The 22,810-nt window shown below is 26.4% G+C and overlaps 1 protein-coding gene across 13 annotated transcripts; it reads left to right on the top strand.

Annotated features, from left to right (window-relative positions):
- The first annotated feature begins 352 nt into the window (after positions 1–352).
- On the top strand, positions 353–21,910 carry LOC149889797 (uncharacterized). Of its 13 annotated transcripts, XR_016452159.1 has the most exons (35): positions 353–531; positions 693–738; positions 2,442–2,530; positions 2,887–2,971; positions 3,297–3,364; positions 3,587–3,644; positions 3,730–3,845; positions 4,137–4,235; positions 4,531–4,594; positions 4,765–4,800; positions 7,283–7,317; positions 7,455–7,527; positions 7,709–7,805; positions 11,332–11,381; positions 11,514–11,561; positions 12,677–12,757; positions 12,889–12,978; positions 13,393–13,456; positions 13,585–13,668; positions 13,771–13,824; positions 16,848–16,921; positions 17,145–17,218; positions 17,391–17,456; positions 17,787–17,834; positions 17,906–17,992; positions 18,155–18,195; positions 18,339–18,408; positions 18,490–18,545; positions 19,972–19,995; positions 20,165–20,198; positions 20,331–20,389; positions 20,821–20,905; positions 20,999–21,081; positions 21,457–21,531; positions 21,645–21,910. XR_016452159.1 is itself a non-coding variant. In XM_090086248.1 (24 exons), the coding sequence occupies exons 1-23, from the start codon at positions 467–469 to the stop codon at positions 17,422–17,424; spliced, it is 1,590 nt and encodes a 529-aa protein (XP_089942374.1). In that variant the 5' UTR covers positions 353–466; the 3' UTR covers positions 17,425–17,456; positions 17,787–17,921. The 13 variants fall into 13 exon arrangements, 7 of the variants coding, with proteins under 7 accessions (XP_089942374.1, XP_089942375.1, XP_089942376.1 ...); XR_016452155.1 differs by lacking the exons at positions 17,145–17,218; positions 20,821–20,905; positions 20,999–21,081; positions 21,457–21,531; positions 21,645–21,910 and adding an exon at positions 16,604–16,683 and having other exon boundaries at positions 3,590–3,644; positions 20,331–20,386; XR_016452157.1 differs by lacking the exons at positions 17,145–17,218; positions 20,821–20,905; positions 20,999–21,081; positions 21,457–21,531; positions 21,645–21,910 and adding an exon at positions 16,604–16,683 and having other exon boundaries at positions 7,497–7,527; positions 20,331–20,386.
- Positions 21,911–22,810: the final 900 nt, after the last annotated feature.

The raw sequence follows: 22,810 nt of genomic DNA, 5'->3' as shown, positions 1-22,810 counted from the left end.
TATTATAGCTAAAGTAAATTGGTCAGTACAAAATAAAAGACAGTAAGTTTAAAATATTAAGTAACAAAATGTAAGGAGAGGATTCCATCTTAAGAGAAATATTTCTTATACTCCCAGATGAAATAATTGGTTGATAGTCATAGTTTGGGCAGGAAAAAAGAAATTTTGTGGTTCAAAAGTCTTTTTTTTGTTGATAAAATCATCTTCTTGTTTAACACAGTTAGGAGTTTTTTTTACTGCTGCTACTACTACTGCTGCTGGTGCTACTGCTGCTACTGCTGCTGCTGCTACTGATGCTGCTGCTACTGATGCTGCTGCTACTGATGCTGCTGCTGCTGCTGCTACTGCTGCTGCTACTACTACTACTCATGGTTCATTTTTAAAAGTTTATTAATGAAATTATGATAAACTTTATATTTTTTAGAAAATTACTTAGAAAATTTCACAAAATTAGTTACTAGAAGAAATGAAATTGCTTTGCATTCTATGGTTTTTATGTTATTTTATCGAGCGCTCTCTAGCTGAATGGAGGTTTTAGTTTTACTTACTTTTATGCTTTTTATACAGTATTTACCCTATTGATATTATTGTAAATTAGATAAATGAAGCATTTTTGCCTTAATTTATTTTAAAAGTTTCCAAGTATACATCTAGTTAATAAAAATCTTTTAGTAGTTTTTTAATTTTGCTAGGTTTAAAGGTTTGGAGGAAACAATGTTGCCTGTTGTTCAAATACCGGTAGACTTTTTTTACAAAAAGGAATTATTTAAAAATAATATGGACCATTAGATAAATAAAAAGTAATAGGCTAGATTGCTGGTATACAAAAATTATTTTAATTTGATTTGAACCAAAAAAAAAAAAGGTCAATCAATCATCTAAAAAGCAAATTTTTTAATATAAAAATACTTTGATGGAGAATACAATCTCTAACTGCTGTTCTTTGAATACATTACCTAGGGAAGGTTGGAGTTAGTTTTAATTTTAAAGCTCATCACAATTTAGATGGAAAGATAAAGTGCCATTGGTGCACTTTTTTCTGCAGTTATGCTATTGGCATATAGCTCACCATACATTAAATAAATTATGTTATTTTCCAATGATTTTGATGATGATGCTTACTCTCAATCAGGAAATGGTGCATCTTGAAGCAGTAAATGTGAAATTTGCAAAGTGGAATAGCAGATGGAACTTTCAATGAGAGAATGGGTTAGAGATGAAATTGGCAATGAGGGGTTGGAGATGAAATAGGCTCAAGCAATAGGCTTAAAACTAAATTATTAGAACCTTCTCTATTGTTAATGATAAAAGTTTCTTATCAATTACTTTTAAATAAATAAAGTATTTTTAAAAATGCAGCTTCAAGTTCAGCTTAATTATTGGTGGGTAATAAGAAAAAGGAGTCAATGTAAATGATGCATAAATTTACCTGAATTGTAATTGTTGTAAGATTTGCACTGAAAGTTGTCATCTAGTTTTGTTAACACTCCAGATAGGTTACAGTTTGAAATGGAAGTGTTTAATCAAATGCTTTAAATTTTCTGATTGTCTAAGTAGCTTAAGTGTTATCTTTTTTAAAAAATTGCAAAAGAAAAACTCTATGATAATTAACAGAAAATTATTTTATTTATGAAACCAAACAAGTTGAGTTTTAAAAGACATTTTTATGAAAGACTTATGCTAAGTAGAGCATAAATCTTTCATAAAAATTTCTTTTAAAATTCAACTTGTTTGGTTTCATAAATAAAATAATTTTTTGTTGTTACATGCATGACAATTGATAAAGCCTGACTATTAAATCAAAAGCAGGCTATATAAAAGTTATAACACTTTAAAAGGTTTTTACATTTAGTTTATGGCAACATAAAATCAATTCAATAATCAAATTAATTTATTTGTTGCTAATTTGTACAAATAGGGCTTGTTAACATAATTTATCAACAAGCCCCTTGGTGGCTGTATTAACACAGTAGATGCACAAAGTAGATGCACTGAAATATATATAATCTTGAACTGTTTATGGATTCATTGTGCACATTAATAAACTGAAACTAATTTTAAACGTTAAACTTTAATGAATAAAAAGCTGAATTACAATGTTGCTGATTATTTCAAGATATTACTAAAATAGAAAAATATTTTAGAAATAGCCTAAAGTAATCATCAGCTATTCCAGGTCTTCCTAATATCAATTTTTCTGCTCTCATTGAATCTTATGGCATCATTATAGTATTTTTAGTAATTAGCATATAGCATAGTTAGACTTTTTTTTATAAATTTTGTTAAATAATGTTGTTATTTATGAAGAAATTATCGAACTAATTTTAAAACACTTTTTCTAAAAGCATAAGATTTAAATTCAAATATTGTAATGACAGTTTTGTATCAATATAATTTATAAGTAGTAATTTTTGTCTGTAAAACATTTTGACTTACTTTAGTTTATGCTTGAATACAATGATGAAACTATTTGGAGGAAAAATAACTTATCATGGTTTGAACCACGAACATGTTTAATTAACCAAGCAAAGTAAAGTTTACTTTTTTGTTTAAAAGTACTGCCTCATAATTTTCTCATACTTTACACAATACTTCATAATTTCTTTTCAACTATTTATGCAATATAGGTTTTCATGGCTTTCATATGTTTAGTTAAAAAAACTTACTGTTTTTTAATAACATCCAGTTTTTATTGATAATTGCCAAAAACCTAAGCATCATCCATCTGAACATCAACTGAATGTTGTCTAATTGTAAAGCAAATGAACATGAAAAAAAAATACAATTATCTCTTGAAAATTTTGCCATATTTAAAAATAATATTATTCATAGCTGTTAACAAGATTTTTTTTAACTTTTTGCTATGACTTATGTTTGTTGTTAAAGAGTTGCAAGCACTAATGTGACATGTTGGCTTGCTGGTAGAACTTCTTTTGGTGTGATTAATCCTGTCATATCAAAGACTATAATGGTAACAAATTTTAAAAGTTGTACATTTTATAAAGCTGCCATTTTTTACTGTAGAGAATTGTATTTATAAAAGTAGTTTGCAATTTTTTTTTAATTTTAAGGTACTTTATGTAGACCAATTATTTCTAAAAATTTATCTAGTTTTTTAATAAAGATATAATTTATTTCATGCTTTTTTGTTTATTATGAAAAACAATTTTATTTAAGTAGCTTATTTGTTTATTAGATTCATTGTTAAAGCAACTTAATTGTGAATATTTTTTTAAAGGAAATGGTGATGACTGTTGTTGTTAATCATAAGTTTGTTCTCTTCTGTTTGAAAATAGGCACATAAATCTATATTGGTAAAACTTTCAAAGTATTGTTACTCCTGGCATATTTCTGATCAAACTAAGTAAGATGTGATTATCATCTAAAAGGTAAAAAATAAATTTTTTAAATTAGAAATCCTAATGAAATTTTAAAAACTCATGCTTACAATGTTTTTCCAAACACCTTTAGCCACAATATTTTTTTTTCTGACAAAAAACTAAACTTTTGATTTTTTGAAATTTTTGAAATGTATATTTAAAGTATGTAAAACTTATGTTAAAAGATTTTTTTAAAAACGTTTTAGTAGTGCTGCCCAAAAGCAGTTATCGATATCAATTGTTCCTTTAATAGATTCAGTGTTGGTATGTGTCTTTGATTTCTTCTTAAACTTACAGTAGAATAAAGTGATAATATTTCTTTACAACTTCTATTTTTTAATACTAATAGAATCAATCTGAAGCAACAAAAACTTTTAAAAAACTAAATGAAAAACCTTGTGTAGTGTTTCACAACACAATTGGGAATGAGATTGTTGTTTTAGAAACACAAAATTTTACGAACAAGTAAGTTTGTTTTAAAGTTCACAATTTATCATTTTTATAAATATCTCCTTTTAAGAAACTAAAAGTAATAAAAAGTCAAAATCATTTTAACGGTTATCTTTTCAAAATTTTATGTTTGGGCAATCAGTTTACATTTTTGACTCGTTTTAATATTCTTCACTCCTTTATTTGAATATTCTGCATTTGCATTCTTTTCCACTTTTTTTACTTTCTGCTCCTTTATTGAGCTTTCATGACTTCTTATACTCTGAATGTACTGAAAATTTTATTTGAATTAAAAAAAAACTATAGTTCTTGGATGACTACTATTGACCTTAGAAGAACTAGACGTATCTCTATGGTTACTGTTTCATCAGCTGTGAGGGTAGATTTGGGAAATTGCTACATAAGGTATATATACAAATTTTTTTATATACACATTTTTCCTAAATGTAAGTTAATGATTTTTTTGCTGCTTTTATCTTTTGTTTAAGTTTTAAAAGTTAGTAGATTTTTAAAATGCTTCCTTACTTTTCTCAATTTCTTTTCCAAAGCAAATGTTTGCATTTTAGTTGATACAAATTACTTTTTGATTTTGTTTTTAGGAAATTTTCTACTACATATTTTACCTTGTTCAAAACGAAGTAAAGAAAGTTTCTAAAATTATGAAATAAAATCTAAATGACAAACAGAATTTATCTTTTAGATCTTCTAAGAAGTTGGTATTTAAAGAAAATCTCAAAATACTTTCAGAAGAAATAGTGGATTATGTCAGTTTTTAGTGTTTATTAGATTATACTAATTTCACAAGTATTGTAAAAGAATTTTTAAATGTTAAATTTGATAATTAAAAGTTTTGTTAAAGCCAACAATACTTAAGTACATTTTATTGAAAATATTATTGAAATAAATTTTATTGAAAATAACTTACAATTTTTAGCTCTGTTTAAACAACTCATTAGCTGGATATTTTCAGGTTATAACTGTTTTTTTACAAATTTAATTTTGTGATTTCTTAATTTAACTTGCAACTTTTTTTTTTTAATTTTGGTTGATAATGTAATGAAAAAAAAAACTTCAATTCATATCAATTCCATTTCAGCTAAATCAAAAGTGAATTTATTGTTAAAGGATTGTAACTAAAAAAGGGACAAACTTTGAAAGCTGATTACTCTTTCAATTTTAAGATAAAACTAAAGTTCAAAAAGAGATTTTAAAAGGCTTATTATAGTATTATAGTTTATTATAGTATTTTTATAGCATTAAGGCTTATTATAGTATATAGCTTACTATAGTATTTTTAAAACTTTCGATGACTCCTCTTTGCCTTATAATATCAAGTCTTGACTTGACTGATGAAAAAAGTTATTGTAGGTTCATCCTATTTGTTAAAATGATACTGTATCCTTTGGTAGAGTAGTTTCACATTTTTTGCTTGCCAATTATTCTTGTATACTTGTTAAAATAGTCCAAAAGTTTTCTATTGGGAAACCTTCTGGTACATTTACAGAATTATTTTTTTTTTTAAGAACAAAGTTTGTTATTTTTATTCAAGTAGCTAATTGCACTTATGCCATAATTAACTCTTGTTTTATCTGGCCAAAATATATGTAATTATTATCTGCATGATATTGTATTATAAATAGCATCACTATTTTGTGTATACATTACTTTAAGTAGTTGTACTGATTCATTGAAATTTTCTTATTAAAATAAATAAATAAATAAGGTTTTGAAAAACCTTTTTTTAACAAGCCAAAGCATTATAGGATCTTTAAGGTTTTTTTTTTTTTTTTTAAACAAGCATAACCAAAGCATTATATGATCTTCAAAGTTATTCTTTTTATTTGTATTTTACATCTTCTGGTGCTAGTCTAATATTGCTTGTGTAGATTTTGCTGTTTCCATTTTAATGCTATTGCTTAATATAAAAATCGATTCATTATGGATAATCCAGCTTAAGATTTTGAAATTTTGATACAATCTCCCACATCTTTTTGTTGATTCAACTTTTTGTTCCTCTGTTTTCTTCAACTTCAAATCCTGCTTTTGAACCTATATATTCTCTGCACATTGAGTTGTTCTATAAATGGTGTTTTTTGGCATCTTTTCTGCTTTAAAATGCGAGAATGTGAGGTATTTTTCTCTTGACTAATTCTCTAAATAAAATTTGTACACGTACTCTAAAAGAACTTCTTGCTTAGACTTAGCATATCTAATTATTTTGAATTAATTTTTAAATTGTTTTTTTAAAATTATCTAGATTAATTATGCTATATAACCACAAGAATTTTCAATTTCGTAAAAAGTTTCAACTTTAGCCTGCCATTATGGAAAAAAAAATCAAAGTCAGATTTTGAATCAAATTTAGTATTGACAATAGCTTGAGAGACCCAATGCCCTTCATCAATGGATCACCAGATGACCTTGGTCTGCAATAGTTACTTTCTGTGTCAAAAATGTTTAAAGTTATGGGCTGTTATAATGAAAATAAAAGGATCAAAACACTGGCTGTTGAAACATCTAAAGCAATAGTACATACTCTAAAAGACTTAATTGAATTAGCAAAGTATTTGTTAAATACATCTCATAAATTTATAAAACTTGGTAACTTTACATTAAACCTATTAAAAAAGTTTTTATTAATTTGTGCTAATGTGCTAGTGGTGCTTTTTTTATTTCTGTCTAACAAATCATAGAAAAAATCTAAATTAAACACATTAAAACTTTTTCTACAATATGATTCAGACTTTTGTGAACTTCATATTGGTCATTCTTGCATGAACTGTTAGAGTCAACTAACAGTTGAGAAACATTTCAGCAGTCAAGAAACATTTGATTCTTTGAATATATTAGAATCTAGTTTAGTTGATGCTATTTAATGGCTTTTGTATTGATTGGTGGTTACATTTAATTTATGACTGGTTATGAAGATATATATTTATATTGTGTGTAGTACAGTGTTCACTTGTAACTTGGTGGTTTAACAAAGCCAACTATCATGAATGTAACTGAAGAAATTCATTTTTTTGTTATATTTTTTTTATTAATCTGGTTTTAGCTTTGCTAGTTTACTTGCATTCTTATTGTGCTATTTACAATCAATTGACAATTTCTATTTTTGGGTTTTTCTTTCATCATTAGTTTTTTTGAGTGAAAAGTTATAAAATCTTGTCAATTATTTTTTTAAATACATGGAACCAGCTCAAAAAGTTTTAAATTTGATTAAATTAAATTGTGTTGTTTTTGTTATTTGACTTAGTAAAAATTTTAAAATCTTTTAAGAATGTGCTCTATAAAATCTTTTATAACATTCCCTTTTTTTTTCTGTATATACCTCAATATGTTGAATATTAATTACAGTGTATTAGACCTTTTTTTCCTTGTATGTATTACATTGCTAATAAAACTAAGAAGTTAGAAAATTCTTTAAAATATTTTTTTTAAATTTGTTTCAGGATCCATTACACCCACATACTCGTTTGATGGCAAGGTATAGAGCAAACATTCCAATATTGATCAATTTTCTAAAAACTATAAGCAAATTTTAATCTAATTACAAATTCTTCCTGAATGGAGTTCAACTATTTTCAAATTTATTATTCTTACTTATATTATGGCAATATTTAGATATAGAGTGCTTTTTTTTCTGCATGGTTTGGTTGTGAATAGAATTGACTGTCATATGTTCAATAAAACACATGTGAGTTACAGAACTTTCTGAACTGCTATAATTGAAATTTTTTTTCAAAAAGTCAATTACAGCAGTTCAGAAAGTTAAAGTTATTTAGTTGTTACCTGTATTTTAACAATGAAAATACATATGGTATATTTCTTAATTATTCTTTTTGCAACAGATTCATGTTAAAGATGTTTTCTTATAGTCTGGTACAATATCACAATTACTTGAAACAACACGAGGATTTGCTTTTCTTGTAAATGGAGATGTTGTACTCTTTGATGATAAATATACCTACAAAGGTACGCATTTTGAGTTGCTTCCATTTATGCAAAACTATGTTGTTGTTTTTTGCTATATTCAGTATAATTTGTATAGTTTTTTGTAACTAAACTCTTCATTTGTGATTATCTACTTTACCTATCATTAAAACTGTTATATTTGATATATATATATATATATATATATATATATATATATATATATATATATATATATATATATATATATATATATATATATATAGTACTGTGAATAAATTTTAGCCCACCATAAGTTTATAATTATTTTTGATTTTATTGTAAAAATATGAAGGACTTATGAAGTAAAAAAAAATCAGGTTTGTATTATAAACAAAAATATCTAGAAATAATTTGATAAAATATGATACAAAAAGAAAGAACAATTAATACTTTGTATGTCCACCTTTTGCGTTGATCACATAAGCGAATCTCCTAGGAATTGATTTATATAAATTTGTAATGAAATTTTGTGGAATATTGTCCCACTGTCTTTTTAATATTCGAAAACATTCTTCAACATTTTTGGGGTTATATTCAGCCTTTTTTTTATCCAAATAATCCCAAACATGTTCAATAATGTTCAAATCTGGACTTTGAGAAGGCCAGTTCATTACTTCGAGAACTCCCTCCTCACACATGTCCTGTAAATATTTTTTGGCCACTCAGGAACAATGTTTGAGATTATTGTCTTGCTCTAGAATGAAATTATTACCAATTAGTCTCATTCCAGATGGATTGCATGATGTCTTAAAATTTCTTTATACTGTTCTCCTGTCAGTTTGCCATCAATTCTGTTTAAATCACCTACTCCAGATGATGAAATACAACCCCAAACTAAAACAGAACCTCCCCCATGCTTGATTGTTGGATGTAGACAATCAGGGCGATAAGCCTCTCCTACCCCTCTTCTTACATACTGTCGTCTTCTGCTACCGAACAATTCAAATTTTGATTCATCTGATTCAGCTGTTTTGCATATTTAAGTCTTTTTTCTTTCTTGCCGCGGCGTAGTAAAGGCTTTCGAACTGCAACACACCCTCTTAACCCAGCTTTTAGCAAATGTTGTCGAATGCAAGATGAGGAAACATTTGTCCCAGTTGCAGCCTGAATGTCTTGGGCTAGTTCACTGGAGGTTTTTTTTCCGATTTTGCAGAGACAAGTTTTTTAAATACTTTATGTCATGTTTTGTAAGCTTTGGAGGTCTTCCACTCGAATTTTATCCTCAAGAGGTCCCGTGTTTTTAAATTTTTTTATAATTTCTTTAATGGCTATCCTTGAATATTTTGTTTTTTGGACAATTTGTTGTTGAGAATAACCTTCTTCATGAAGCACAATAATTTTTTTACGTTCCAGTAGTGGAATTTTAAAAAAAAAAAAAAAAAAACCTAAATTAGAAGTTTCGCTATTAGAAAAAAATATATATATGTTAAACACACTGTATCTATGAAATATCTTTGTAAACTGTACTATCATGAACTATCATGTACTATGTATGAAGCCTTCACAGCAATAAATAAACAAATATGCAAGAGCAAACTAAAAACAAACGAGCTGATACTAATTGGGTTTAGATCAGCATACAATAAAAATAAACATGTTAGATATCTAAATACAAAAATCTTTGTAAAATTTTGAAAAAATATTTCATTTGTTTGTTTAAATAGTGTTTAGTATTGTTTGACGTTAGACATTATTTTATGTTAAAAAATAATCGGGAGCTATTATTCAAAATCTGTTAAAAAAACATGAGTTTTAATAGGTGGGCTAAAACTTATTCACAGTACAGTATATATATATATATATATATATATATATATATATATATATATATATATATATATATATATATATATATATATATATATATATATATATATATATATATATATATATATATATATATATATATATATATATATATATAAAGAAAGAAAGAGAATTGCAATAATCACTTTGTTTCAACAAGGAGATCAATCTTCAACTGTCAATTAGAAGCTGGGATTCCAAGAAACACAAGACTGTGTATGGCATCTACTACAGGTTCCTCAAAACTGGAGCATTAGAAACTAAAAAGAAAGTAATCAAGCTGATTTGGAAGAAAATTTGTCGAATTCAGCTCATTCCCAGCAGAAATTAGCTTCTGATCACAATTTGTCATAAACTCCAATTAATTGCAAAATGATTTACATATGTCAGCATTTAAATGTCTGAAGAATAAGCTTTATGCAGTAGGTGGTCCAAGGAAATGCTCAGAGGAGTAAAGCTTCTAAAGGCTCAACAAACAAAATTCAATCCAAAAAATGATCCAGCTGTAAAAATTACTTAACGTTACTACTGGGAGCAACATTCTTTTTTGATACAGTCCTGCCATGGGCAAATGCAAAGTTTGGAGACAAGCCATATTTCTTCCAGTAAGGTGGTGCATTCAGTTACACTGCAACTTAGACCAGCAGGGGAGGTTTCCATAATTTTTTTTTAAAGGAAGAATGGCTAGCTGCTTCTCCAGATATTAATCACTTTGATTTTTTTCTATGGGCCTGGTTGGACCAGCTCTTGTACTTCAAAAAAATATTCATCAGTGAGTCACTTGAAGACTGCTATACTCTGTGCCTGGCAAAACCTTGATCAAGATACCATCATGTTGACTCTTTTCAAATCAAATTTATTGATTAAAGAAAATGGTGGTTTAATTGAACACTTTCTATAATTTATTCATGTATTATATTGTTTCTGATTATTTTCAACAAAGATTTGTAACTTATTTTCATTCTCTTGTGGTTATCATTTTAGCTGGTGTAAAGATAGCTTAACTACCCTGTATTATATCAAAGTATTAAAAACAAATTCACTAACATCTAAATAATTGAATGTTCCAAAATGAGATAGTACAGGATAGTATGGAGGAAGTTCAATTCCAAAGTTCATCTTGTGGAAAAGCTCAATACCATTGTCTGGATTTAAGAAATCTTTATAAAAAAAATTTATAAAAAAAAAGTTATTAAAGTAACAAACATTTAAATGTTAAACAAAAGACCAAGGTGCATATTGAAGTTCATTTTTTGTGTGAGAGTGCATTTGAAATAAATAAAAATATCACTAAGAGCATCTAGATTTAAATTTAAAGCTTCAGATTTTGTTAACTGTGATTTTAAATTAATCAGTAATTACTTTTAGTTGTTAGTTGTTATGAATTTTTTAATCAAACAGATCCATTTGTTTGCCTTCCTAAACAATTTCATCAGTAAGTAACGTTGTGCCACAAATGCACATGTTAAAACATGTTAGAGAAAGTTCAGTAAAAATAAATTCAAAAGATTTTTTGTCTAAATTTCATCAAAAATGTGAAACTAGTAACTGAAAAAGGTAAAACCTTGTAGTATGGTTTCTAACTATTTATATTAATCTGGTTTATCAGGTTCTATTTATAAAAGCTTGTTTGGTAATAAATAAAAGTGCATAACTAAAATTAAGTAAACTTTTCTTGTGTTTTGTTTGAAAAAGAATTTTTTAAATATATTTTGTCTAGAAATATCTGGTAATTTTGACAGAATTTTTACTTGCTCATCCGTCTTTCAGGTAAAGCTCCTCAATTCTACAAATTGATTTTAAAATGATCTATTAAATTTAAAAAAAAAATATGGAGAATGATTCATGCAAACTAAGCTACATTGAAACATTTGGTTTAATTGCTAATGTTTTTGTTCATAGGAATTGTCTCAAAAATGTAACTACTTGGTTTTTCTTAATTTGGAAAAGGTTTGAAGTATACTTCAATTTTTTAATTTATCATTTAATATAAATGCGGGGTTCCCACTTGACATACAAAGTGGATAATTTAAATATTGATTTATCTAGTTATTTTAAACTTATGATTTTAAACTTGCTTTATATATAATTTGTATAAATTCTCAGTTTATATTTCCTTGTAAAACTTGCACAATTTCTTGATCTAGAAGATTCTTTATTTGCAAAAAGTTGCTTGAAAATTTTGGTCTGTTTTCATTTGCCATTTGAATAGTTTAAGTTATAAGATTTAAGCAAATAGATTAGTACTGATACTAAATAGATAAGTAGTCAAGTTGGTGCTATGTGATGATACTAATTGTTTGAAAATGCTTAAGCTTTTTGCACTTATTAAGTGTAGTCTTTCTTTTAATCCCGGTAAAGGCACACCTGAAACAGAATTTTTAACTTTAAAAGTTACAGAAGCTTACAATACCATCTTCAAAGATGATTTTCTATATTCCGAATATGTTTAGTTATAGTAAGTTTGATATAATTTTATTCATTAATTTCTATATTCAATAAAGCATGTATTAAAAAGAAACTTACTGTTATTCATTGTCTAATATTTAGTTTTCTAACAATGCTTTGCATTAAACTTATGACTGGTTTAATAATTTATTCTTTTTTTTATCGCTATTTTTTACAGTGATAAATATACCAATAATCGAAAACTTAGTTAAATCTTATAAAGAGTCACATCAAAGATACAAAAATCTATTAGCCATTTCAAAAAGGCAGAGTAGGGAACCCTGCAAATCATCTGGTTAGAATTATCTTGTTCTATCTTCAATTTTAAATGTTGGAAGAAAGCTATTGATTAATTTCTATAAATAAGGATTTCCTAAAATTTTAACATTACTTTTTAAAGTAATAACTTATATTAAAAACAATTTGTATTTTAAAAAATTATTTAGAAATAAATTTAAAAAAAAAAAATTCTATTTTAAAAGTAATCATTCGCTATTAAAGGTAGGCCATTTTCTCCCAACATTTGAAATGGGTGACAATACAAAAGAATTCTAACTTGAGGAAATATATTCATACTGCTTTTTAAATATAAAAATCCTTTTTTTTTTACATTTTAGCTTGGTTATATTTATTTGTACAACTATTCCATGGGGAATTCTAGCATCCTTCAAATACCTCTTTGCTCTAATGTTCAATATGTAATAGTTTATAGTTTAAAGTTTCTCCCATAATTATAGAGTCATTTTACACTATTAAAAAAACCTTTTAAAGTAATTATGTGCTTAAAATATAATTTCTATGTTTTTCTAAACTAATAATTTTCTTATAGAGTTGCCATGTTGTGGATGTGGATATCAATTTTGCGCTTGGTCTAGTGAAAGTTTTATTTTCTGTCAATCACAGTAATCATTTAACACAGGTGTTCCATTTATTTTCAGATGTTATAAAATAGATATACATTATTAAAAAAGTTTATTTATATTTATTATCAAAATTTAAAGTTCAATTCATCCCATTCCAGTTATGCTGTGTATAAAAAATTTTACTCAAGTTTATTTTATGTTTTCTTTAAAGAATTTGTTTTGCTGGTGCTTGCATTTGTTTTGCTGATAATTGCATTTGTTTTGCTAGTGCTTGCATTTGCTTTGCTGGTGCTTGCATTTGCTTTGCTGGTGCTTGCATTTGTTTTGCTGCTACTTGCATTAAATTTGTACTCTATTATCTAGTTAAATTATTAACTTCTGGATGTCAAAATGAAAAGAAACCATTGTTGATTTGAATTTATAAGGTTGCTGATAAAGAATTTAGAGAAAAAAATTATTTCCTTTTATAGTACTTGGTTGATTATGATATATTAGGAAATGTTTGGCGAACTGAATTACTTTTAAACTGTTCAGGTGAATTTGTTCAGCAATTTTTAAAGTTTGGTTATGTTTATGTTTGTATTTTAAATAAAAAAAAAATTTGTCTCTTTATTAGGATTATTAGTTTAAATTTATCAAATTTTTTCTTTTTCTTTATTTAGATTTCTTACAAAAGTTCTACTTTGTGCCAGCCTTCTCTAATCACCTAGTTATGTTGACAGCAAATAAAATCTTTCAGTTAACAGGTGGAAGTAACTTTCAAGAATTTACTTTTTTTCTCAACTGAAGATCCCATTATCATCCCATACATTAATCTTTTAAAGTATTTACATGTTTTGCTTATCTAGATAAACTTGAGTTCAAGTATTCATTCAGTGGTGATACTATTTCTCATGTGAATGGTATTAGATATACATTTTGTGTGCATATTAATTTTGTGTGTGTATGTGTTAGGGTTCATTATCGAAATTGCAAATTTCGAAAATTTTCGATTAAAACGGTACCGAAATACTTCTTTCTTTTCGAAATCTATAAAAACTTATGAAAATAATCGAACTAGCCAAATTAATTTCGAAAATAAAAAAGGAATTTCGAAATGTGAAATTAATTTCGAAATAAAAAAATGCACTTCGAAAAGTGAAATTAATTTCGAAAGAAAAAACAGAATTTCGAAATGTGAAATTAACTTCGAAAAAAAAAAGTGTATTTCGAAAAGTAAAATTAATTTCGAAAGAAAAAACAGAATTTCGAAATGTGAAATTAACTTCGAAAAAAAAAAGTATATTTCGAAAACTGATTTTAATTTCGAAAGAAAAAACAAAATTTCGAAATGTGAAATTATTTTCCAAAGAAAAAAAAGAATTTCGAAAAGTGAAATTAATTACAAGAAGAAAAAAAAAGAATTTTGGAAAGTTACATTTATTCCAAAAAGTAATTTTAATACCTTATATTTTATTTGCATAATAATATTAAAATAACCGGGTGCCTAAATAATTTACCACGGGGTTTTTCGGCAAGTATACCTTTTATTATATATATATATATATATATATATATATATATATATATATATATATATATATATATATATATATATATATATATATATATTTATGTATGTATGTATGTATGTATGTATGTATATATATATATTATATATATATAATAATTTGCCATATATACATATATATGAATAATATCTATAGATATATTATACATATATATGTATATATGGCAAAATAATACTATCTTGGTAAATTTAAGGTGGCACACAACTGAAAACAAGTTGTTTTTTTTAGTAATCAAAATTATGATTTTTTTTTTTTGATGAGAATAAATTTATATTAAAATGAAATAAAAAACAGCTAATTTTTTTTTTTAATTTTACTATCCATAATGGCCAAAAATGTGCTGTAAAACACGTGTTTTTAGTAAATCTTTAAAACCTAATAACTTGATTTTGCCTCAACAACTCGAACTAAAATTTTGAGTTATGTAACAAAAAGATTGCTAAGGTATAAATATAATTGTTTGAAATCGCTGTAAATCTCATCTAAATAATCCCAAGAGAGTAATTAGCCGTTTACATTGCAACAATGGTTTCATATACGTGCGTTACAGGCAGTGGCGTACCTAGGGTAAATAGCGCCCTGGGCAAACACCGATCTCGCGCCCCTCTTTCCCCACATAAACTTCAGCTTTTTAATAAATGATGACACAAACTTTTAATAAAACTTCATTATTCATTATAAATAAACAATTTGTTTATGTAACATATATTACAATTTTTTTTTCTAGCTTTAATAGCTGCAAATTTCTTAATAACACTGTCAAAATCAATTTCTTCGGTATATTCTCGCTCTATGCTTAGCCTCTTTTGCGCCCCTTTTAGGTTGGCGCCCATGGCACGTGCCCTGCCTGCCCTACCCTAGATACGCCACTGGTTACAGGCCTTAAAGGAATTGCATATTATAACTTTTAAATTATATCATTTAGGAAAAGCGCACGAACTTTTATGTAAATTCTATAAAATTTTATAAAGTTCTATAAAGTTCTATAAAAATTCTAAATCTAAAGTTTAAACTTACGTTATGCAAATTTAAAATTAAAGTGTTTAAACTGGTGTTGTTATCGACTAAGACTAAATCGACTAAAAGTCGAAATTAGTCGACTTTGAAAAATCTAAGAGTCGATGTAATCGACTTTGGATTTTCTACTGATCGACTAAAAGTCGCTTTAGTTAAATAGTAGTACTTATACATGTATTTCTAATATCTTTTTATTTGATTGAACATTATAAATCTTTTTAATTTTATTTTGTTAACAAAAGCAAATATGACTGTTGAATAGAATGTAGTTTTTTCAGAGCCGGAATAAAATATTTACTCCCTTTCCTTTCATATTAAATTAGAAATTAAAATATAGTATCTCCCTCCATCATATTAATTATAAAATGAAGATGCTTTTAAGCATCTTCATTCAATAATTAATAAGTAAAAATTTGAATAGTAAAAATTTTAAAAGTTCTACGTTCAAAATTTACAATTTAAATTGTAAACAAAAACGCTTTAGTAGCTTTTGCTATAGGTAGGTTTTATTCACTTTGAGAGGGCTAATATTTTATATGAAATATTTCACCGTGTAGAGGTAAGTGGTCATTCGCAAATTATGTCACGCAAAAAACTTTTCAGATCCCCCTTCTCCCTTTTCCACAAAATGTCACAAAATATCAAACCCCTATCTTATCCTGAGCGTTTTAATCCCTGTAAAAGAACCTTTGGGGTTCTAATCCCTGCAAAAATATTTCGAAGCAAATTTTAGAATTTCGAAGGTAAAAAATCGTTTCGGTATTATTTTCAGAATTTCGAAATCGCAAAAACATTTCGAAACAAATTTTAGAATTTCGAAGGTAAAAAATTGTTTCGGTAATATTTTTAGAATTTCGAAATCGCAAAAATATTTCGAAACAAATTTGACAATTTCGAAATGAAAAAAATCGTTTCGATGCAAAATTAATTAGTTTGAAATTATTTCGAACTTACCGAAACAAAAATAGAGTTTCGAAAACTTTTTTTTTTTATCGAAAATTCAACTTTTGCTTCCGTGAAGAACCTTAGTATGTGTGTGTTTATAGTCACTTTAAACCTGTGTTAGGATTATAATTCTTTACTTTATCTTCAGTTTTAAATAACAAACTGGTGCTTTATTTGTCCTCTGGGTTTTTACTATATTTTCAATATGGGTGCAAAAATATATATAAAGTAAGAGTTAAGAAATAATTTCACTTCTAGAAAGAACTTAAATGTTGAGTTTTTTTCGTATTTGTCATAGTATAATTATCTCTACTTATTTAATTGCATAAATGATAAAAATATAAATTTAGATACTAAATGGTTGATAACTTGACAATTTTTTTTTAATTTAGGTATCAGTTGTAAGAGGCATCATTCCATTTGTTGTCTATGATGCTATCTATGCAGCATGGAATAATTCTTCTAGGTGAGGATTAGTTGATCCAGTGTAAAAGTAAATTGTATTTTAGTAAATATAATATTGAAGTAACTATTTTTCTTTTAACTTTGATAAAAAAGTTTAATTATAAAAAAAGTTCTTGAATCAAATATATAAGCTGGCACAGTGTAAGTTGAGGTCACTTATTTGTAAAGCAACTTAAAGTGTTCACTTACACTAGCATGTATAGAATCTTATGTTGTTTTTGTAGTAAAAAAAATGATGATTGAGCCTTTGAATTTATATGCTGAGCTAGATGCATCCACCCTTGGAGTCAAATCATCTGTAAAAGTTTCTTTGTGCTAACCAATTAATCATAAGTGCTATTTTTTGTCTACCAACTTTGATGCAGAAAAGTTGGATATTGCTGGATTACATGTGTCAATTTACTTTTTTTAACATTTGATGAGTTCTTTTTATTTGTATAACTATTTTGAATTTTTTTTTTATTTTTTAGGTTTATTTATTTTCAAGCAATATTACAGATTTAGTTTACTATTTGGATAAAAATGACAACATCCAGGTACACTTTTTCATTAATTGTTGGTTGTATTTTTAAATGCTATTTTTTGAGTTTTAACTTAAATTTCAATTAAGCTTAATTTTCTCAATATATTTTGACAAAAAAAAATCATTACTTAATGAAGTTATTAACTTAGGATTCAATAAGCTACACTTAATAACATTATTTTATTAATCTTGCACAATGTCATGCTGCTAACAGTAAGAAATACAAAATATCATCCAAAACTAATATAGCTTATAAAGCTGATTAGATCTTATGTGTGTTTATTTAAGAATTTTTATAAAAAAAAAATTTTAATAAATTTTCAAAGTTTCTATTGTTTTATAGATTAAACTTAAAATGATTTGCTTGTCAAAGGAAAATCACATGTTAAAGGTAAAAAGAAATGTTGTGTTCTGCTGGGTTTTAACTTTTTTTATTCGTGAAACAATATTTTTTGCTCAAAGGTTATCTATGATGGCCAGATTGGTATAGTGGTAACCAAAATATCCGAGGAAACCTTTACAAAAAATGGAATCTCAGAAATGAACTTTGTATGTAAAATTCTAATTGAGCTTAGATAAACCTGTATTACATATATAAATGTAATCATTCCAATTATTCATTCAATTATTATACTTACCTAATTAGTTAAGAACTCGCTTAATTGAAATTTAAAAAAGTTTGATTATAAAGTAGTTAATAAATGTCATTAGGTTTTCAATATTAAATTGAATGTATCATTGAATTCAATAAGGTATGCTTTGGTATTGCTCCTTTTTCATAATAAATATTTTAGAACTTTATGCTTTAAAATGATAAGTAAAATTTACCTATTTATCAACCTTAATTTTTTTTATAATTTCAGAATTTCATTGTGGTATTTTTTATTATTTCCAGGAGAATTACATCTGTAGTATTTGCACCTTTTAACTATATAGGATTTGAGTCAAAACATGTTTTGCCACAAGTAAATGAAGTTTTTTTTTTAAAAAATTTTTGTGAAATAAGTGCAATATAACTTTACACCACAGAATAGTGTTGTTTTTAGAAAGTTTCTATATCAATTGGATGCCCTGTTGATCGAAAGATTTATCTTTCAACATTGTGAGTGTTTATACCAATAATTTCATATCAATATATATACATATAAGTATTTATAGTAAAAAACAGATGTTTTTTTGTTATTTCAAGTATAATAATTTTGTTATATTGCATTTTTTATATCACGGAGAAAAAAAATATATGGTCATTGGTCTTCAGAACTTATGGAAAAGGCTTTAGGGGCATAACAAAATAAAAGATGGGGGGGGGGGGGGAAATGAATGTTGTTAGCAATTTGAGATACTAAAAGCAGCACTTAAAATGTTTCTCATAAAAGGAAAGTGAAGAAATAATTGTAAGCATCAAAATGAATTCTAAAAGTAATATCTCAACCGAAAGTTGAACTTGTTATGTTATTATTTAGATTCATTATTTAATAAACATATAACAGCCTTTCTAATAGCATAGCAAAAAACACGAAGAATTTAATTAAAATGCCAAAATAGCAGTTAAAAAACGATTATATTGTTTCATAGATAGACATGCAAATCTGTCTGTTAAACAACTAGAAAATACCTTAACTACACATGAAAAATATTTTAATGAAGTTGCCAATCAAATTATTAGCAGAAATAGGTCAGAAAAATAAAATAGATGCTCAATAGGTCTACCATATAAGCAAAACTTGACTCTCAACAGTACAAAAAATGCGGTAAGATAGTAGAACAGAAATAATAAAAGGGTGAGTGGTGAAGAGGTATAAAAAAAACTTTAGCTTGTTATGCCATTGCAGTAGATGTGTATGTGTCACCATTGTTTATTTTTTAGAGTCTGCATCTCAATTAGATAAAAAGAACCTCCTGCAATAGTTTAATTAAAGTTGTAGACCAGGGACAAAAGTAAAAAGGGTTTTGTTTTTCAAATGGCAAAAACATTTTATTGACTTTGTGAAACTAGAAGTGACAAAAAGTTATTCTTTTGTTAAAGACCCATTAAAGTATTTAGAAGTATTGAATTTACTACCAGGCCACATGACACGCTTTTAGCAGCAAGTATTTTCAAAAGCTGCTGGCTATTAATGGATTAGTCTTTAAGTATGCAATTTTTGTTTCTGGTTTTTATTAAAATATAAACCGGAAGCAATAATCCCTCAAAACAAAAAAAAATCTTAAGAGGAATTTAATGAAGTTACAACCTAAATAAAAGCTCATTAAGATGAATATAATGAGAGGTTCAATACTAGACATTAGAAACTTATCTAGACTAAAATAGAAATTATTCTTGAAACACACGATGTGCAGAAGCAAACATTAAAAATCACTTTAAGTTATTTGATTTATAAGTATATAAAAAATTGCCTTAAGTAGTATTATTTTGACAGCTCTTCCTTGCTTTTTAAGATATTGGTAATAAATTATCTATTAGAATACATATTTTATACAGTTTTTAAGAATTTTATTTTGCATCTTGTTTACTGTTTTTCCTTTAGAAAACCATGGTGTTCCAAAAAAAAGTAAATGTTTCAACTACTATTTGTTCATACAAATAATATGTCTTGGTTTATTATTGTTGTTGCTTTTTTTATTTATATAAATATCATTACTATTGGTACTGTTAGTAATATTTACTTCCTTTAACTTTGAACTCAAATATAAAAATTGTTTTATGGAATCATATTATAGAATGGAATCCATAACAGAGTTGAGTACTACTGAGGTTTTAATTTTTACTTTTTAAAAAACAGAGTTTAATTTAAACTCTGTTTTTTTTCTGTTTTTTAAACTCTGCCATAAACAATCTCTAAATATTGCTCCTTAAGCATATCAAATTTTTTAAAAAACTTTTTAGAACGTCACCTATTGCATTGAGATAAATGTTAACGAACAAGCAAAATTAGATGTTGGGTAGTAAGCAGATTCTTTTTCACTTATCACACGAAAAGATAAGCTTGTTTTCTTTACAGGTGTCAATCAAAAAGTTAAACTAAAATACAAATTCATAATTTACTTTAGCAAAGTTCTAGAGTATATAGTTAAAGTTCTATAGTTAAAGTGACCTTTTTAAGTGCAAATATTTTTTTTTTAATTAGGGTTTTTGTGATCATTTGAGAACTAGCAAAATTTCACCAGAAACTAAAAGACATCAAAAATATAATTTTACTTCTTATATCTTAAATTTTATAAACTTTACGTCATTGAAAGACATTTTATCTGATGGTCTGAAAGACATTGACATTGAAATGGGTCTGAAAGACATTTTATCTAAATATATTTTTTTAAAAAATCCTTATAAAGGTAGTGTCAACAAAAAAATATGAGTTTGTTTTGTTTTTTTTTAGCTTCGACGGTAAGAAACTATTAAAATTAAACAGTTTGATTCGTTTGGATGTTATTTCTCGCAATTCTAAAAGCATACCTTTCGATGTAAGCTTTAAATTTCTATTTTTTGAAATCTTTTTAAATCTAACTTGAAAAAAAAGTTCTAGAAAAGAGAAAATAGCCTATTACAATTTTTAGACTTCGCTTAAAGACAGCTTCACTGTCAGAGGATACTATAAAGATGTTGTAGTTCTTGAAATCGATGCCGTCAATGTTCAAAGGTAGCGATGTTTATCATTAAATATGCTTTCTTTTTTATTTTAATGGTTTTGTCTAAAGAAATTTTGATATTTGTTTTCTTGGTAAAACCTACGTGGACTCGTCATAAACTATAATTTAGTGACAAGCCTACGTGGATTTTTTTGTTAATAATTTGATGTTTTTACTTATTGTTAGCATGTGCAATTTACGTTCCTTCTTGATAATATGCATAATTCAGAGCACTGGCAATAATGACACGATTACAATTATTGTACTTTTTTTGTGCACTTTCATAATTAGCTGTGTGCTGTACATCAGCTTTTTAATTTACAAAAAAGATAGAGAAAAGGAGCACGTTGTTAAAAAAGTGTTAACAAGAATTTCGGTACTTTTAGTCGTGAGTGTTAAGAAAGTTGTTAAAAAAGTGTTAAAAGGAGCACGTTGTTAAAAAAGCGACAACAAGAATTTCGGTACTTTTAGTCGTTATTATTTGTTCCATATTTTGTTTTTATGGTATTTTATTTTATTTTTTAATAATTTTAATAAAAAATAACTTATTTAAAAAAATATTTGTTGTATATAGGTTCTTAGCAAATACTAAATATTTCCAGCAAAACAGAACAACAGCAGCTGCCTTAAGATTAGCGAGACGTAGACGTTCATGTTTACATCCTAATGATATATATAAATCTACTAAATCTCAATCGAGCAATGATTGTACAAGTGAATGTTAAGTTTTTATGATGAAGTTAAAGAAAAATTTGTGAATATTTTCTCTTATAATTTTGATTATGTCTTATGTAAACTATAGTTATGATCGGCCCTTTAAATAAAAAAAAATTAGTTGCATCGCTTTTGCTTTGTCATAAATTATAATAATTTTATCATGAGATTGAAAAATATTGAGAAATTTCTTTATAATAAACAACTTTAAAAAATTGAAATTGAATAAATCTAATCTCGCCGCGTAATATTTTATAGCCGTGAAAGGCTTTAGATGCCACGCGAAACCTATGACATATGATTTCTTAGCAGAGATAAGACAATACACTTCTCGTTTAACAACAAAACGATTGAATTGTAGCACATTGTAATAGTAAATCATGTTTTTGATCTCCAAAGAACCATTTTTATTTGAAATCAAAAAAACTTTCGAACAAAGCCTTTTTTCAGTTTTTCATGAAGTTTAGACTTAAAAAAGTATCAGAATTTATCATTAAAAAATTATATTTCTTACTGCAAACTGTTTTCCTCCTTTTTGTCAATCAGCCTAAAAGCATTTTTAAACTTTTTCACTGAAGTTGGAATTTTATTATTTGAATTTAAATGTCTTTTGGTTTTCAATTTAAATAGGAAAACTGTTCGCCTTTTCTTTCTTTTTTTTCGTTGAAAAAGGATTTCAGGATTCTGAATTAGACAATTCAAGAAGGAGGACGAAAGTGGTACACAGAATCTACATTCTAAAAACTGATTAAAATTTAGATAAAGTTTAGAAAGCAATTGAAGAGACAATTTTTGAGAGTTAGATTACAAATAGTTCTAAATATCACGATGCTGCAAAATGGGATACGCTGACTAATATTAAAACTAATCAAAATCTAAAAACAATGTCAAAAATGCAAGTGGACGTTCACAATTTAGAGTTTTTTCACAATTTCAGTTCATCTAAAGTTATAAAACGCAGAACAGATATGCAATTCCGGCTATTTTTTTATAGAAATCCTTGGGTGGGAAACTGGAAATAGGCTG

This window comes from Hydra viridissima, unplaced genomic scaffold (assembly GCF_058129835.1).
Source record: "Hydra viridissima isolate aposymbiotic clone 2 unplaced genomic scaffold, HvirCarnegie_v1 scaffold_4, whole genome shotgun sequence".
Classification (NCBI taxonomy): domain Eukaryota; kingdom Metazoa; phylum Cnidaria; class Hydrozoa; order Anthoathecata; family Hydridae; genus Hydra; species Hydra viridissima.
The sequence above is the reverse complement of the archived record's forward strand: the minus strand, read 5'-3'. Positions and strand labels throughout refer to the sequence as shown.